Source organism: Pelodiscus sinensis, chromosome 30, assembly GCF_049634645.1.
Source record: "Pelodiscus sinensis isolate JC-2024 chromosome 30, ASM4963464v1, whole genome shotgun sequence".
Classification (NCBI taxonomy): domain Eukaryota; kingdom Metazoa; phylum Chordata; order Testudines; family Trionychidae; genus Pelodiscus; species Pelodiscus sinensis.
In genome coordinates, this window is record NC_134740.1 from 1,727,035 (window position 1) to 1,744,175 (window position 17,141).

General features: G+C 52.6%; 2 protein-coding genes across 2 annotated transcripts; both read right to left on the bottom strand.

Annotated features, from left to right (window-relative positions):
• Positions 1-811: 811 nt before the first annotated feature.
• On the bottom strand, positions 812-4,382 carry LOC102454985 (mast cell protease 3-like). The gene is made up of 5 exons (XM_075912051.1): positions 4,156-4,382; positions 3,081-3,237; positions 2,838-2,973; positions 1,654-1,914; positions 812-1,013 (listed from the first exon to the last, which is right to left on the bottom strand). The coding sequence occupies exons 1-5, from the start codon at positions 4,208-4,210 to the stop codon at positions 864-866; spliced, it is 759 nt and encodes a 252-aa protein (XP_075768166.1). The 5' UTR covers positions 4,211-4,382; the 3' UTR covers positions 812-863.
• A 3,128-nt stretch (positions 4,383-7,510) lies between these two features.
• On the bottom strand, positions 7,511-16,674 carry LOC102450564 (duodenase-1-like). Its single transcript, XM_006126699.4, has 5 exons — positions 16,488-16,674; positions 14,334-14,478; positions 12,046-12,181; positions 11,397-11,651; positions 7,511-9,263 (listed from the first exon to the last, which is right to left on the bottom strand). The coding sequence occupies exons 1-5, from the start codon at positions 16,534-16,536 to the stop codon at positions 9,117-9,119; spliced, it is 732 nt and encodes a 243-aa protein (XP_006126761.2). The 5' UTR covers positions 16,537-16,674; the 3' UTR covers positions 7,511-9,116.
• Positions 16,675-17,141: the final 467 nt, after the last annotated feature.

Below are 17,141 nucleotides of genomic sequence, written 5' to 3' on the forward strand. Positions count from 1 at the left end.
AGGCCCCCACCTTCTGCACTCGAAGTGATAGAGGGGGGAACAGAACAGCCATGAGAACCCCAAACCATCCGATGCGGAGGATGACTTCATGTGAGACATAGCTTGTTATTTAATTGTAACAGAGCACAGCACATGAGCAATAACCTACAATGATTAGCAATGCCTCCCTCCCGCTTCTCGCCTCCCTCTCTAGGTCTCTCCCTCCCTCCCTCCCTCCATCAATCCCCTTCCCATACCTCCCTCCCTCCCTCCATCCATCCACCTTCCCATACCACCATCCATCCATCCATCCGCCAGCCAATCAATCCATCCATCCGCCAGCCAATCTATCCATCCATCCATCCATCCATCCATCCATCCATCCGCCAGCCAATCAATCCATCCATCCGCCAGCCAATCTATCCATCCAACCATCAATTCACCTGCCCGCTCATCCATCCATCCATCCATCCATGTGCCAGCCAATCCATCCATCCATCCATCCACTTGCCCATCCATCCATCCATGTGCCAGCCAATCCATCCATCCATCTGCCAGCCAATCCATCCATCCACCTGCCCATCCATCCATCCACGTGCCAGCCAATCCATCCATCCATGTGCCAGCCAATCCATCCATCCATTCACCTGCCCGCCCATCCATCCATGTGCCAGCCAATCCACCCACCCATCCACCCGCCCACCCATCCATGTGCCAGCCAATCCACCCACCCACCCATCCATCCAGCCATCCGCCTGTCCATCCATCCATCCGTCTGCCCACCCCATCCATCCATCCATCCGTCTGCCCACCCACCCACCCACCCATCTCCTGCGCCACCCATCTCTCTCTCCTGCCATGCTACAGGAGATGGACGCTGCTCTCTAAGGTGCCAGATGGTGCAGAGTTTTCTGGATCCAGCAGAGATATTTGGAGAGCTTGGTGAACACACTGGGAGTTGACCCATTAGCGCTGCCATAGGAGACGATGCCCTGGGCCTTCCCGTCACACACCAGGGGGCCCCCGGAGTCACCCTGAGAAGTAAACACCAGGTACGGGGTTACTGGTCTCCCAGGAACCTGCTTTCTGTAGCCTCAGTCCTACCCCCAGTGTCTCCCACCTTGTGTGGACTCACGGACCCAGTGTTGCATTTCTAGCATCCATGTTTCACTCTCCTCTCTGGTTCTGACTCCTGGTTAACCCCTGATCCTGATTTCTAGGATGTCCTGCCGATTTCTCACATCCATGCCGGGGAGGATGGGGGGGGGGGTTCATTCAGTAATTCCACTAGGTTCCAGCTCATTACCAAACCTCATTTCAGGCTTCCTCACTGACTCTTAAAACCCATCCCCTGATTTCCAGGTCGTGACCGATCCTTCTCCGTGATTTCTAGACCCTGTTGACCATCCAGCTGACTCCTGCCCCCTGGTGCCCATATTCCAGCCCAAATCGGTCCCCAAAATATTAGGATCCATTCTGCCTTTGAAAGAACAGCCTAGTTCTTGTCCCTGGATTCAAGCCTCCAAGGACCTGGCCCAGTCTGGTTCCCGGTTCCAGGGATCTTCTTGCTCCACTATTGATTCTGCCTGTCCCACTTCTGTGCAGCCCTGTCAATCACCTACTAGGCTCCGCCCCCGATGACCTCACACCCCATGGATCCAGACTCATGCTCACCAAGAAAGGGGTTTTCCTCCCCTCGGGATCCCCCACGCACAGCATCCTGGATGGCACGAAGGGCAGATAGTTACAAGACAGGCACATGTTCCTGTTCATGACCGTCAGGTCCACTTCCTGCAGTGTTGGGGAGGTGGAGCCGTTTATCTTGAAATTCATCTGGCCCCAGCCGGCCACGGTGCACACGGCTCCACGCTTCACCTTATTCCCAGACAGGGCGATGGTGCCCACGGCCGTGGTCAGCTCGGCCTGTCTCTGGAGCTGCGAGGGGCGAGGGAGAAAGGAAATCTAACTCCTCTTGGAGGTGGTTCCTGCACAGGGCAGACGTTCTTACGCCGGGTTCTTGCCTGACATGATCAGTTTAGGTGGTGAAAGGTGTCCCAGTGTCTGATGTGGGCCATGTGTCAACTGGGGTGGGATGGGATGGAGCGGTACCTGCAACAATGTGAGGTCACTGGGGGTGGGGCTACAGGCTGGGGGCGGTACCTGCAGCAGTGTGAGGTCACTGGGGGCGGGGGATGGGATGGGGCGGTACCTGCAGCAGTGTGAGGTCACTGGGGGCGGGGGATGGGATGGGGGCGGTACCTGCAGCAGTGTGAGGTCACTGGGGGCGGGGGATGGGATGGGGCGGTACCTGCAGCAGTGTGAGGTCACTGGGGGCGGGGGATGGGATGGGGGCGGTACCTGCAGCAGTGTGAGGTCACTGGGGGCGGGGGATGGGATGGGGGTGGTACCTGCAGCAGTGTGAGGTCACTGGAGGTGGGGGATGGGATGGGGTGGTACCTGCAGCAGTGTGAGGTCACTGGGGGCGGGGGATGGGATGCGGGCGGTACCTGCAGCAGTGTGAGGTCACTGGGGGCGGGGGATGGGATGGGGGCAGTACCTGCAGCAGTGTGAGGTCACTGGGGGTAGGGCTATGGGATGGGGGTGGTACCTGCAGCAGTGTAAGGTCACTGGGGGTGGGAGGATGGGATGGGGGCGGTACCTGCAGCAGTGTGAGGTCACTGGGGGCGGGGGATGGGATGGGGGCGGTACCTGCAGCAGTGTGAGGTCACTGGGGGTGGGGGATGGGATGGGGGCGGTACCTGCAGCAGTGTGAGGTCACTGGGGGCGGGGGATGGGATGGGGGCGGTACCTGCAGCAGTGTGAGGTCATGGGCGGGGCTACCGGCTGGGGGGCGGTACCTGCAGCAGCATGAGGTCATTTTCCAGCGTGGCATCATTGAATTTGGGGTGGGGGATTCGACGCCTCACCCCGATCTCCTGCGTCCCCTGTTCCTTCCTGGAAACGTTGTGGGCCCCCAGCAGCACGGTGAGGTTGCTGCGACACACAAGGGGAAGCCGGCAGTGTGGATGGGGGTCACACGCCGGGGTCCCTCCCTACAGCGGGTGGGTCTGGACACTCCCTTGGACTGGGCCCTGCCTTACCCCACGTTGCAGTTACAATGGGCGGCCGTCAGCACCACGTCCTCCCGAATCAGGAACCCTCCGCAGATGCCTTGTGCTTTTCTTTCTCTCACTAGGTTCACCAAGGCCATGTAGGGTCTCGAGTGGGGCCGGGCTTCCCGGCCCCCGACGATGCCTCCTGGCAGAGATGCCCAGAGAAGGAGTTAATCCAGCCAGTCCTAACGCTAATTGAGTTCCCAGCTAATAGCCGGGACCCCTTTGTATCCAGGGTCAGTGCCAACGAAGGACCGATCCTTGTTACACAGATGAGGAAATCGAGGCAGAAGTGGGAAGAAGACTCCTTCCCGAGCCGTGAGGTGGGGTCGAAAGGAAAAGAACCCAGGTGTTCTGATCCCCAATTATCCACCAACATGCTCATTGCTCTTTTCCAGCCACACGCAACTTTTTTATTCATGTGCGGAATAATTTTACATGCGCCAAGGTGCTCGTGGATGTGCACCACCCGCAGAAACAAAAACCAGCGGTGGGCGCCCTGTTCATCAGCAAGATGGCATCAGAATCCCCGCCTGCTTCTAGGGATCCTTGCCGTCCCCTCTCACCATTAGCCCCTGCTTCCCTCCCGCCGATGTAGACACAACCCAGGACGCGCTGCCCCAGGTGCAGCCCCTCCCCCGCACTCTCCCAGATCCGGAGAGCGAACCCAGGAGTCCTGCTCCCCCCCCTCGGTCCCCACCCTGCTCAAACCACAGCGGCTGAATGGAGCTGCACTTCCTGTCCGGGAGCTAGCGTACCACATCAGCCGTTCCTGAGCATGCATGATGCCTCCGTCTCGGGGGATCTATGTGAATAGTCCCCTGCCCTTTTATTCCTTGACCACCCCAGCCCCCCAGTTGGGACCCACTCCCTTGCCCCACATCTCACCCTTCTGGGGTGCCTCAATTTTTTGGGGGTGCCCCCCTTCCCCGCAGCCTCCGACCTGGAGACTTGTTCATTGAGATCTGGGCAAACCTGGTCCCCCCAGGCCCAATGACACCACAGATGGGTGCTGGGTACCCCCCGTCAGATGCGTCTGGCTCTGGGGAGGAGCTGTACTCACCGGCCTGAGCCCCGGGGGGCAGGAGGCAGATCACACAGAGCAGCAGCAGCAGCATGGTCAGCCGAGGCCCCGGGGAGGATGATGCACCTGCCTCTGGGGTGGCCTAGAGAACTGGCAGAGGAGAAGGGAGAGGAGAGGCTGTCCCTCCCCCAGCCCCACCATGGGCCATGCCCGCCCCCCTGCTAACCACACAGCATCCTGCCAGGGAGGAGTTCACACCTAGGGGCAGGCACTCGCCAGCTGCCCGGAGACCCAGCAAGGCTTTCAGAAATGTACGTCTGGGGCTCGGTGTCCCTGGGGGCTGGGCATGTCTGGGGCTCTGTACCCTGAAGGGCTGGGCATGTCTGGGGCTCAGTGTCCCTGGGGGCTGGGCATGTCTGGGGCTCTGTACCCCGGGGGGCTGGGCACATCTGGGGTCCTCTACCCCTGGGGGCTGGACACGTCTGAGTCCCTTTACCCCTGGGGGCCAGAGCTGGGCACATCTGGGACCCTGTACCCCTGGGGACTGGGCACATCTGGAGCTCTGTATCCCTGGGAGTTGGGCACATCTGGGGCTCTGTACTTGTGGGAGCTGGGCATGTCTGGGGCTCTGTACCCCGGGGGGCTGGGCACGTCTGGGGCTCTGTACCCCGGGGGGCTAGGCACATCTGGGGTCCTCTAAACCTGGGGGCCAGGGCTGGGCATATCTGGGGCCTGGTACCCCTGGGAGCTGGGCACATCTGGGACCCTGTACCTCTGGGGGCCAGGTCTGGGCACATCTGGGATCTTGTACCCCTGGGAGCTGGGCACATCTGGGGCCCTGTATCCGTGAGAGCTGGGCACATCTGGTACCTTGTGTCCCTGGGGGGTGGCCCTGTACTCCTTGGCACCATGCACATTTGGGAAACTGATGTGATGGGGGGGTGCACATTGGGGCCACTCCCCCCCGCCCAGCAGTCCTGGGGAGCAGGACTACGAGCGGGAATGTCATGGCACAAGCGGGGAGGGAGCATCGGCCCTTGGCCCCCCCCGGACACTGCACATCAGCCAGGGGTGGAGGGTAGGACAGAAGCGTCTCCCTCTGGGGTCTCTCAGCCCCTGGGTCCACCCTGGTAGGGCCCCGGGCCCAGCCGTGCTGCGCTCACCCCTGGAGCAGTGCCCTGCCGCGCCAGGCGACATAGCTCCACCACCAGGAGCAGAGGTGCCTGGCTGGACCCCTGGCTTGCGGGGGCACCGAAATGGTGAATCAGATCCTCAGCCGGCCAATATGGGAGAGGAACTGGTGTCCCCTAGAGGAACCCATCCCAGCGCTTCCCCACCCACCTCGGGAAATCGTTTTTCCTAATCTCCAACCTAGACCTCCCCCACTGCAATGTGAGACCACTCATATCTCTGCGGGCACTCTTCCCCTCCCCAGATGCTCAGGGAGGGTGGAAAAGGGGAGCCACCAATGGCAGCCCCTCTACCATCCAGTGGGGGTAGTGGGCATGGCCATGCTGCGCTCACCCACCTCCAAGGCAGCAAGGGGACGGATAGCTTGGTGTTTTGAGCACTGGCCTACTAAACTGAGGTTTGCGAGTTCAATCCCTCAGGGAACCGTTTAGGGATGTGGGGCAAATCTCTCCGGGGTGGTACTTGGTCCTGTCATGAAGGCGGGGGCTGGACTTGCTATCTTTCAAGGTCCCTTCCAGCCCTACAAAATTGGGCAGAACATTCCATGCCCGTATCGGCTTTATCAGCCATTTGCGGACACACCATGGACAGTCCATAACCCGTTAGATGTCAAGGTCCTCTCGAATACGATGGACGAACAACAACAACAACAACCACCTCCATATTAAAAAAAAATCTCCAAGAAGTCTTGTTTCTCCATCAAGCTCTGAGCATGAGAATCCATCATCGGTGTATAGGGTGTTGGTCAGGGAGGGAGGAGATGTTGAACCCCAACCTGGGTATTTAAAGCTATCTTTCACACTTTACAAGGGAAGTGGTTTTAGTTGTCGGGGCAATTTGCAAACATTTTAAAAGAAATACACTCCATTTTATAGACCCCGCCTCATCGTTTGGAAAGCTATAACGTGCCAACAATAAGCTGTTGTAAAACCCTTCTTCGGGTGTGCATGGTGAATAACACTTCTATTCCTCAGGTCCGTATTTCTTCACAATTTACATAATTGTGTAATCTGTTTTTATGGGGGGGAGGGTGATCTTTTGAGGTAAGTCAGACTAAAATCTTCGTGGCCCATAGACTCATGATTTAGCCCTGGGAATTGAGTAAGCATAGCATCTTCTCACATTATTTCATTTTAAGCCTGAGTTTTTTCGAAAAACGGGAAGAGCTTAAAAAAAACCACACACACGCTGCTTCAAATTGTCCTCCCTGCATGCTGTTGTGTTTTTTAAACAAAAATGTAAACTCCCTTTGCCTGGTAGTGTGGACGCTCCGCTTATAAATTCAACCTTGAAGGGGGTTATTTTGAAATCAAGTCTTACTGGAGATGAGGGATAACTGACCCTTAATTGGCCCTCACTTGAGCTTGAAGGTTCGACATCCTTCACCATAATGTCTGTTTCAACGTGTTCAAAGTGGGGGGGGGGGGGGAATTCAGGGCATCTGGGGGCAGCTCTGGGAATCTCTCCCCTGTCCCAGGCTCATACACATCTGGCCTATACCCACACCGGGGTCAGCCACACGGCCGGCCAGCCCTGCCCCCATTACTGGAGGGAGGGGTGTATGGAGTCACCCAAATTGGTTCTGTCAGTATCTGCCCCACAGCTGCTGGATTGGGGGGTGGGTGTAATTCCAGCCCTGTGGAGGTTTCACACGCACACTCTCCATCAGAGCCAGCCCCAGAAGTTCTGGGTCAAAGGAGATCACAGTGCCGGAGATGTTTGGGTCAGATCTGTGCCCATGGCAGCAGAGCCAAGACGGAGTGAAATTAACAAGCAGTGGGGTGGAGGGAGCCGAGGGGGGCAAAGCGTCTGGAAGTGAGGTAGCAGCGTGGCCTAGTGGCCACGGCAGAGGCCTGGCCTTCAAGCTGATGGTTTCGGTGCCTGGATCCGCTGGTGGGTGATCTTGGACAAGTCGTTGTGCCTCAGTTTCCCCATGTGGACCCAATGGTGCTTAAAATGCTTTGAGGCCAGCTTGGGTTCAACAGCCTTGCCGTTATTCAGGCTCTTGGTCATTGCAATGGGAGTTAGGTGTCAAAACACCTCTCAGGATCCGAGCCTGGTTTGCCTCATTTCGCTCTAATTTTTGTTTGTGGCTCAACAGTACTTCCCTCCGTCCTTCCCACGGCCCCCTGGTCCCGCACAACCCTGGCTCATTCACACCATCAGCATCCAGGCTGCAGACCAGTGACAGAAAAGGCAGTGAAACCGTTCAAAGAAAACGTTTTTATTCATAAAAACAAAGGACTTTTATTCGCCCTTTCAAGTGTCATTGGTTTTCCAAACCAGCATCTGTTTCGGACATGTTCCAAATAGCTGGCAACACCCACTTCTTTCTCTTGTCCCCATGTCTCCCAGCCACACTTTCTGGGTTCCCGTCCTTTGTGGAGTTTCCAATCTCCCGTCAGAATCACAATAATAAATAATTAAATAGACATAGGCGTAGGAGAGGAAACAGTAAAAAAAAAAAAAAAAAAAAAAAAACTTGAAAAAAAGTAGAAGTTGGGTCCAGCTCAAAATGTGTGAAACAAAGTTTTGAAATTTCACAGGTTTTTTTTTTTTCACGTGGCCATTTGAGTACCCAGTGTAGATGTGCTGTTAAGTCTGACTGTCCGCGCTTTGCGATGGCAGGTTGGCCTTCTAAGCCACAAGGCTGCTGTGCTCCTCTCTGGCTGGGTGAAAGAAAGTTTTTAAGCCAGGTAGGGAGTTTAATGGTGGAAAACCTTTGGAGAAAGGATCAGGTATAGAGAGGAGACACATTGGTCCACGGGCTACAGAATTCAACTGAGAAAACTCTACCCCACTGCAGAATCCTCTCAGCCGATGTCATATCCTATACACGTGAAAATCTGAAAAAAACAACAAGTAGTCGTAAAGACTAACAAAAAATGTAGATGAGATCATGAGTTTTCGTGGGCAACGCCCACTTCTTCAGATGACTGGAGTATTAAAAGTCCAGACCCAAGAAGAAATAAGGGAAGGAGGGGAGAAAAGAAAGAGAAAGAGATAGTGGATTAGATTGTTCAAGTTACAACAAGCTGATAAGTTGTTTTTTAAGGTTTTCCAGTTACAGACTAACACGGCTCCCCCTCTGAAGCCTCAATACATCTGAAGAAGCGGGCTATGTTCACAACATCCCATCGACGTGTTTTGTTCATCTTTAAAGTGCTGCTAGACTATTTGTTGTTTTAAGTTTTTCCAGTTGCAGGCTAACTCGGCTCCCCGTCCAAAGCTTTTATACAAACACGGGAATTCTATCAACTCAGGAGAGAAAAAAATTCACTGATTATTGGTCTGGGGCCGTGGGGCATTTGCATCGGCCAGTCACAGCACAGACGGAGAGACCTGAGGAAAGAAGGAAGGGAAATGCAGGGAAACAGCCAGGCAAACACAATGCAGAAGTATATGATTGTGGCTGTCAGAGGCAGCTTTTGGGGCACAGAGTCAGGCTCGGGACAGCAAACGGGACCTCTCTGTGGCTGTTTGAATCCCGCTGTGTTTAGGGAATTCTTCCGATATTCCTCGTCAATAAACCAGATTGCACCAAAGGAAATACTAAAATTATTGTCAATTTCTGCTCCCAGCCTGGCCATTGGTAGGACCCAAATATTGACCAGCCGTTTGCGGTGACAATACAACAGAACAAATTTTCTAATATCAAAAGGCCTTTCCAGCCCCAAAAGTGTTTCATGACGGACCCATTCATGACATCTCTAACGCTATTATAAATATTCTAACAAACTCCCTCAGGGTTCCCCACAGGTATGGAGACCCATCTGGGCAATTGGGCCCTTGAACGTGGAGTGTCTCCTTCAACTCAACTTCTCCAAAGTTGCATTGATCCAAGGGATGAATTTGGAGATCCTTGTGTAGATGCTGGGGGGGCGCCCGTCCGGATCTCCGTTGGAGACGATGCCCTGCACCACGCCGTCACACACCAGGGGCCCGCCGGAATCGCCCTGCCAAGAAGAATAATATCGGTCATCAGCAAGGAAGGTTGAGGTTGGACATGAGGAAAAACTTCCTACCTGCCCAGGTGGTGAAACACTGAAATAAGTTGCTTTGGGAGGTTGTGGAGTGTCTATCCCTGGAGATATTTAAGGGCAGGTTGGATAGACACCTGTCAGGGATGGTCTAGACGGTGCTTGGTCCTGCCACGAGGGTAGGGGACTGGATTTGGTGTTCTCTCGAGGTCCCTTCCAGTTCTAGTGCTCTCTGCTTCCATGATATTGTGTCACTTCCACCCAATTCAGAATTTTCCATAGTTTGGAATCAGCTGAACAAAATATCAAACTGCTTTTTCCTATCGGCGCTGTGGCTTATGGGTGTTGTAGTTCAGGTCTTCATTCCCCCCTAAGCACTTGGCACATTCAGGGACTTCCTCTCCCATCCTGCCACGCAGATTTGCCTCTGACTGAGCTGTTTGGGGCCTCATGGGAATGGCATGACTCAAAGCATTATGGGAGATTTCTCTGGCTAATTAAGAGAAATGAGAGGTCTCAGTGACAACTCCCAGAAGGCATTGTGACAATAAGAAAGTGCTACTGAATGTTGACATGGCTTGAAATGAAGCATTTTGGATAAACTCAACAACCGAATTCCTAGATTCATAGAAATGCCAGGCTGGAAGGAACCTTCAGAATTCCTCTCTCCCTCTACTTGGAGAACAGATGAAATTGAGCATAGACCATCCTTGATGGGTATTTGCCCAACCTGGTCTTAAAAAACCTCCATAGATGGAGATTCCACCGCCTCCCTAGAAAACCTTTCCCAGAACTTAACTGTCCTTAAAAAGGTTTTCATAATATCCAAACTACAGCTCCTGGGTTGTAGATCAAGACCATTATCTTTAGTTCTAACGTCAGTGGACATGGAGAATATTTGCTCCCTGACCTCTTTAGAAGAGCTGTTAAAGTATCTGAAAATACATAATATGCCCCTCCGTCTGTCTCCTTTTCATTAGTTTAGGAATGACACAACTTCCGTGCCCCCCTCCTCTCCAGGTCTAAGTTTCTAAACCGCTGATCTTTATTTTTCTCCTTGTTTCTTATAGTTTTTTCACATGGAAGAAAAGATCTCCTTCATCTCTTAGCCTGGTCCCTTTCAATATTCAATGAAAATATTGAAAGACACATTTCGACATTTCTGAGTCAAACCTGTTTTTTCTTGGGAATTTCCAGTCTGACCAAAATGTCGCCAGCAACTTTTCTCCAAAAACAAACACTGAAATGTCTCCATTTCTCATTGGACAGGAACACTGAGTTTTCTCAGCTCCAATTGCATCCTGGCCCTACAGTAAAAGCCCCTCCACACTTATGGGACTAGGCTTTCACCCCAGGTCTTGTCTATTGGGTAGCCCCAAGGCTGAACCCCCCAGTAGACCTTTCCAGTGGTGGGGAAGAGTAGAAAAGTTTGCAAACTGTTGTTCTGAAAGTGGCGGAGGAGGCGGGTCTCCTTTTTCCTCAACACCTTCCCAGGAATAGTTTGTCTCAAAACCTGCTGACATGAAAGCCCTTTATCGACCTCCCCAGTAAACCTCATCCTACAAGGCATAATGGGGAGGTCGATAAAGGGCTTTCAGGTCAGCGCGGGAGCATCCAGACTAGTGTGCTGAGCCAACCAACAGCCAATCAGCTGTTTGTCGGCTCTGCGTGGCAGCCATTTAAATTTAAATGAAGCTGCGATTATTTAAATTGCTGCTTCATTACCCTTTGCCGATCAGCCTAATCTACATGGCTCCATCGATGGAGCCATGTCGTTTAAACACACCCTGTTGGTCCTTGTCCGGTGTAGTGACACCCTCAGGGGTCTCTCTTCCTCTGTGGCTGCTGGCGGATGGGCCCTGGCTCAGAGCAGCAATGGTTTATGGGTCACTACGGGCCTGAGCTCAGGATGAAATTTCATCCTATTTCTACCAGAGTGCTAACTCTGGAGATGCCTCCCTGGAGATACTCACTAAGCTAGGCTGCTGGGCTGGGCTGTATCTCCCAGGATGCTCCAGGGGCTCCCTTTTTGGGCATTTGGAGCATGGGAGGGACATATTGGTCTCCCTGTCCTGAACCTCTAGTGGTGCTGGGTGGAGGGATATATACCTGGAAAGCTGCCTTCTTGACGTAGGGGCTGCCAGCGCACAGCATGCGGGAGGGGTCGTAATGCCAGTACCGGTCCTGGCACATGTCATCCGACATCACCTCCTGCTCCGCCTCCTGCAGCCTGTCGGTTCTGGTGTTCGCGCCCATCCGACCCCACCCGGCGACGCTGCACTCGGCACCTGGGGTGACAGGGACATCGGCCTCTGGCAGAGGGATGGTCCCGACCCATTCGTTCAGCTCTGCAGCGTGTGTCATCTGCCGTGGGTGAGAGAGAGAGAATGGACCTGGAGCAGGGCAGGGGTCGGATCTGGCAAGGGGTAGCAACAGCCAGCTAGATCATAGGCCTGTATGACCAGGGAATGAGTGAGAGGTCACTGGGGGTGGGGGATGGGATGGGGCAGTACCTGCAGCAGTGTGAGGTCACTGGGGGTGGGGGATGGGATGGGGCGGTACCTGCAGCAGTGTGAGGTCACTGGGGGTGGGGGATGGGACGGGGGCGGTACCTGCAGCACTGTGAGGTCACTGGGGGTGGGGGATGGGACGGGGCGGTACCTGCAGCAGTGTGAGGTCACTGGGGGTGGAGGATGGGATGGGGCGGTACCTGCACCAGTGTGAGGTCACTGGGGGTGGAGGATGGGATGGGGGGTACCTTCATTAGCATAATGTCATTGTCATAGTTCTCGTTGTTGAAGTCGGGGTGCTGGACCCAGCGACGGACCCGGATCCGTTGCCAGCTCTGTCCTGGTTTCATGAAGTCTTGGACTCCCAGGTAGACAAAGATGTTGCTGGAAAATCCAAGGGGAGAATATGGGGGTGATACAGCCGATTGGACAGAGGGGTGGAGCTATCATAGTTCCTTAGAAATGGACTGAAAATTTCCCTGTGAAAATTTCTACCTCCCTTTAGGCAACTGAATAACGCAAAGACCATCTGATTCACCCTTGTGCGTAGACTTCTCCTCTTCTCTGGTTGGCCAAAAAGACCTGAAAATACTGATAGAATGCTTTCCTATGTGGGGTGACCTGTTGTCCATTTCTGTTATTGATGGTTCAAAAGAGATGCTGATAAATTGGAGAGGTGTCAGGGACAAGCGATGAGAACCATCAAAAGACTGAAAAACCCGCCTACTGCCGAGAAACTCTACAGCAGATGGCTTCACAACCAGTGCGACTACTACGGAATCCGTTGGTTTTTCTGCCTCAATGCTGTTTTCCTGTACAAATTTTTCACCGGGATAGAAACGAACCATGGGAACAATTTACCAGTGATCCTGCTTGATTCTTCATCTCTGGCAATTTTGAACCCAGATTGGATTGTTCAAGGTCTGCTGTAGATAAAAATGAGATTATTTGGGAGATAATCTCAGGTCTGCGTTGTGCAAGGTGATCAAAATAATATTGGAATCTGTAAATCATTGACGTGCATATGGCAGAAGGAAGAAAACGTCCATGGACAAGTCGGAAGCCATAACTGGTGTGTTATCTGTAAGAATTTGGTTCAAACCAGGGAATCTCAGATGACTAGGCTGGGCGGAGACAGAAATTAGGGTGTTTCAATGAGTGAAACATACAAATAAGTCAACCAGAGTTTTTTAGTGCACTGCTGCCATCTCTTGACAACGGAGAGCAACAACAGGAAGCCCTGATCTGCCAATTCAAAGGATCTTTGGAGACGCCTCCTCATATAGTTCACTGGGTTCATCAGAGAAGATGTTGAAGACCAGAAATCAACCCTGACACTTGGCCCAGCTGCCCTGGACAGACTGTTCCCTCCCCCACGGTTAGCAGGTCACGAGAAGAGAGATAAGGCCAGAAAATGTATCGCCTCGTCTCTTTCACCCCTGCATCTGGGTGTTCCCCTTCACACCCCGAGTAACATGGTAAAGCCACAAAAGTACTGACAGCCGATGATCATGACTGAAGGGGGTCAGAAATACTCGAGTACAACTATTGATCCTCAACCCCGATCTATGTGAATTCCCAACCATGTTGTTCTCGTCAGGCCCCAAAGACAACGACGAGACTTCTTGATGGGCAAGAATTCTTGTGGACACATTGGAGAGAGTCCAGCGGAGGGCAATAAAAATGATTCGGGGGCTGGAGCACATGAGCTATGAGGAGAGGCTGAGGGATTTGGGATTGTTTAGTCTGCAGAAGAGAAGAGTGAGGGGGGATTTGAGAGCAGCCTGTAACTCCCTAAAAGGGGGTTCCAAAGAGGGTGGAGAGAGGCTGTTCTCAGTGGGGGCAGGTGGCAGAACAAGGAGCAATGGGCTCACATTGCAGTGGGGGACGTGTAGGTTGGATATTAGGCAAAACGATTTTCCTAGGCGGGTGGGGAAGCGCTGGGATGGGTTCCCTAGGAAGGGGGTGGAAACTCCATCCCTAGTTCTGGCTTGACCAAGCCCTGGCTGGGATGATTGAGTTGGGTTGGTCCTGCTTTGGGCAGGGAGCTGGACTCAGTGACTCCTGAGACCTCTGCCAGCCCTGGGAATCTATGATTCTAGACAGAACCACGTCACATCCAGGTTTGGGAGGCTGCGGCTGCGGAAATAGATGCGAGGAGACGCTAGGTTGCCGTTGGGGGAAGTCACTCGGCGCCGGGGTTGTCCGTATTGGATGGAGGAGCAGTGTCGGCTGGAATGTTCATCCCGGCAGGGGAGTCTAGCTAGGTGGGTTGGGATTTGGAGTCTAACAGGCACCTAGAGAAACGTGCAATTGTCATGTCCCAGAAACGTATCGTATGTGGGGCAGCTCTGATCCCGCCTCCAAGTCAGGGCTTGGCTGGCCTCTGGGGGGTGGGAAATGGATCCCTCCCAAGGCACCAACTTTGGGCCAGCCCGAAGCCTGGGGGCACGGTTGGCTCGGGGCAGGGGTGAGGGGATGGGACTTGGTGCAGGTCCTTTCGGGGGGCACCAGGAGGGGCTAAGGGGTGTCTTACCCCAGGTTGCAGTTGCAATGAGCCGCCGTCAGCACCACGTCCTCCCGGATCAGGATGCCCCCGCAGCTCCCCACGGAGCCGATTTCCACATGGGCCATGTAGGGTCTGGAGGTGAGCGAGGCCTCCTTACCCCCGATGACCCGAGCTGGGGAGAGACAGGGAGGGGGGAAAACGGGAGGGTAGAATCAATATCCCAGGGGAACTCAGACCCGCCTCCCTCAGCCCTGTCCCCATCTCGCCTGCGTTAACTCCTCGCCCCACCCCTCCCCAACCTCCCCTCTGATCAACCCCACCCCCCGTCAGCGCTTTCCATCCCATGCATGTGCCCTTTGTACATCTACCTAGTCCCACACATACCTCTGCATCCATCCATCCATCCCATACCCCATTCACACCCACCCATCTCTCTGCTGTGGGGCCACCCCCCAGGCACTCAGAGAACTAGCCACCAATTCCCTATCACCTCCGCTTGTCCTATTGCCCCATCACCTGAGCCTCATGGCTAATCCTACCCCATGCTCCTGGGGTGGGCGGGTGGCCCACCACTCCAGATCTCCCCTAGTTCACCTCCCGAGCCAGGCAAAAAAATATAAGCCATTGGCAAATTGGCCTTTAACAATAGAATAATTTTGGTGTCTCAAAACTACCTGCAAATTCCAATGAAACTCATGAAACTATTTAGATCGCAAATAAATACATACATACAATAAAATAGGATTTTTTTTTGAAGTAGAGAAATTTCTTTCCTGCCATTGGGAAATGAAATGTCGCCCCTTTCTGGTTTGCAATGTGCCATTTAGCAACGGAGTGAAATTTTTACAATATTGATGCAGTGAAATTAATCCTATTAAATGAACTGAAATCAAAGAAAAAAATCCTAAAATATTTTTACAGTAAAATTAATCATAGAATCATAGAATACTAGGACTGGAAGAGACCTCAAGACGTCATCGAGTCCAGTCCTCTGACCCCATGGCAGGACCAAATACTGTCTAGACCATCCCTGACAGACATTTCTCTAACTTACTCTTCAATATCTCCAGAGATGGGGATTCCACAACCTCCCTGGGCAATTTATTCCAATGTTTGACCTCCTGACAGCTAGGAACTTTTTTCTAATGTCCAACCTGAACCTCCTAATGCTATCAAAGGAACTGAAATCAAAATTAAACACAACCCCTAAAACATTTTTCAGTGAAATTAATCCTTATCAACTAAACTGAAATGAAAGCAAACAACTCTCATGAAATATTTTACAGTGAAATTAATTCTATTAAATGAACTGAAAATCAAAGTAAAAAAACACCCCCTAAAAATATGTTACAGAGCAATTACTCCTATCGTCTGAACTGAAATCAAAGCAAGAAACATTGCCTAAAAATTCTTTTACTTGGAAAGTGGGACCAGAAAAAAAGAAGAAAAAATTGGTTTTCTATCAAGTTTTGCATTAAACTCGCATGTTCGGTTCAAAATGCAACACATTAAAAGAATAAGGGTTAAAGAAGCACAAATTTGGACCCAAAATTGCACCAAAAATTGTTTCTGATTGATGGAAATGCCCCAAATCAAATGAGACCCCCAAATTAGGGTATGTCTACACTAGCTCTGTAGTTCGAGCTAGGTAGGCAAACGAGGGCAACCGGAGTTGCAAATGAAGCCCAGGATTTAAATATCCCAGGCTTCATTTGCATCTTCCCGGGCGCCGCCATATTTAAATCCCCCTTAGTCTGAACTCCGTGCCTGTGGAATGAGGTGTACCGGTAGTTCAAATTAGAGATCCTAATTCTAACTACCTACTCTGTGCCGCGTGTAGCTGCGGATATGGAGTTTGCACTAAGGGGGATTTAAAAATGGCAGCACCTAGGAAAATGCAAATGAAGCCCGGGATATTTAAATCGTGGGCTTCATTTGTAACTCCGGTTGCCCTCGTTTGCCTACCTAGCTCGAACTACCCAGTGTAGACATACCCTTAGATTTCAAATCGGGGAGTTTCTTTGGGAAGAGAAAACAAAACAAAGATTTGGGGAGGAATTCATTTTTTTTAAGGGTTTTACTGTTTGGTCCCTTAACTAAAATCTCTGCCCCACGTCCAGGGTGTGCCTGCCCCACCCCCACAGGGGCCAGGGAATCAGATGGCCCGTCGGCTCTACTCACCGGAATGCAACGGGATAAAGGCCGTGGAGAGCAGCAGTAACAGCAGCATTCTAGGTGCAAATCCAGGGGCCGGGACTGGTGTTCTGTCCCCGTCCAGGGGTTTATATAGAGCGGGTGGTGAGGAGGGGCCGCTGGGGAGAGGTGACCCAGGAAGGGCAGGGTCAGGTCCCCAGCCGGCGAGGAATTCCCCAGCTCCGATGTGTCAAGAGTGGAGATTCCCCAAAAGGAGAGAATATTTGAAATAACCAGGACACGGTTCACTGAGGACACATGCACATCACTATCCTGAGGCAGGAAGAACCAGTCACACACATACAAAGGAGACGACTTCCTGGGATGGAGGACAGCACATAAGGAGCTGGTGGATAGCAAACTACCGATGAGCTAACGGTGGAATTCTCTTGCAAAACCAAAGCACTTTATTCTTAGCAGGAAAGTTGTCAGCCAGACACGGGGAGAAATTCTTCTGCCTCACACAGCGCTGATAAGGCCTCCGGAATCTTGTGTACAGCTGAGGGCCTGGCAGGTCAAGCAAATTGTGGAGAAATCGGAGGAAGTCCAGAGCAGAGCAGAGCAACAAAAAAGATTAAGGGATTAGAACATGTGGCCTGTGAGGAAAGAGAAAAATCCTGGATTTGTTTAGTTTGGAAAGGA

Excerpts from the sequence above, each read along its gene's own strand:
- LOC102454985 (XM_075912051.1), bottom strand. The coding sequence starts at position 4,210 with ATGCTGCTGCTGCTGCTCTGTGTGATCTGCCTCCTGCCCCCCGGGGCT. Across the intron at positions 2,974-3,080 it reads CATTGTAACTGCAACGTGGG|CAACCTCACCGTGCTGCTGG; the intron begins GTAAGGCAGGGC and ends TGTGTGTCGCAG. Across the intron at positions 1,014-1,653 it reads GGAGGAAAACCCCTTTCTTG|GGTGACTCCGGGGGCCCCCT; the intron begins GTGAGCATGAGT and ends TTTACTTCTCAG.
- LOC102450564 (XM_006126699.4), bottom strand. The coding sequence starts at position 16,536 with ATGCTGCTGTTACTGCTGCTCTCCACGGCCTTTATCCCGTTGCATTCC. Across the intron at positions 14,479-16,487 it reads CTTTATCCCGTTGCATTCCG|CTCGGGTCATCGGGGGTAAG; the intron begins GTGAGTAGAGCC and ends GTCTCTCCCCAG. Across the intron at positions 9,264-11,396 it reads TCAAGAAGGCAGCTTTCCAG|GGCGATTCCGGCGGGCCCCT; the intron begins GTATATATCCCT and ends TCTTCTTGGCAG.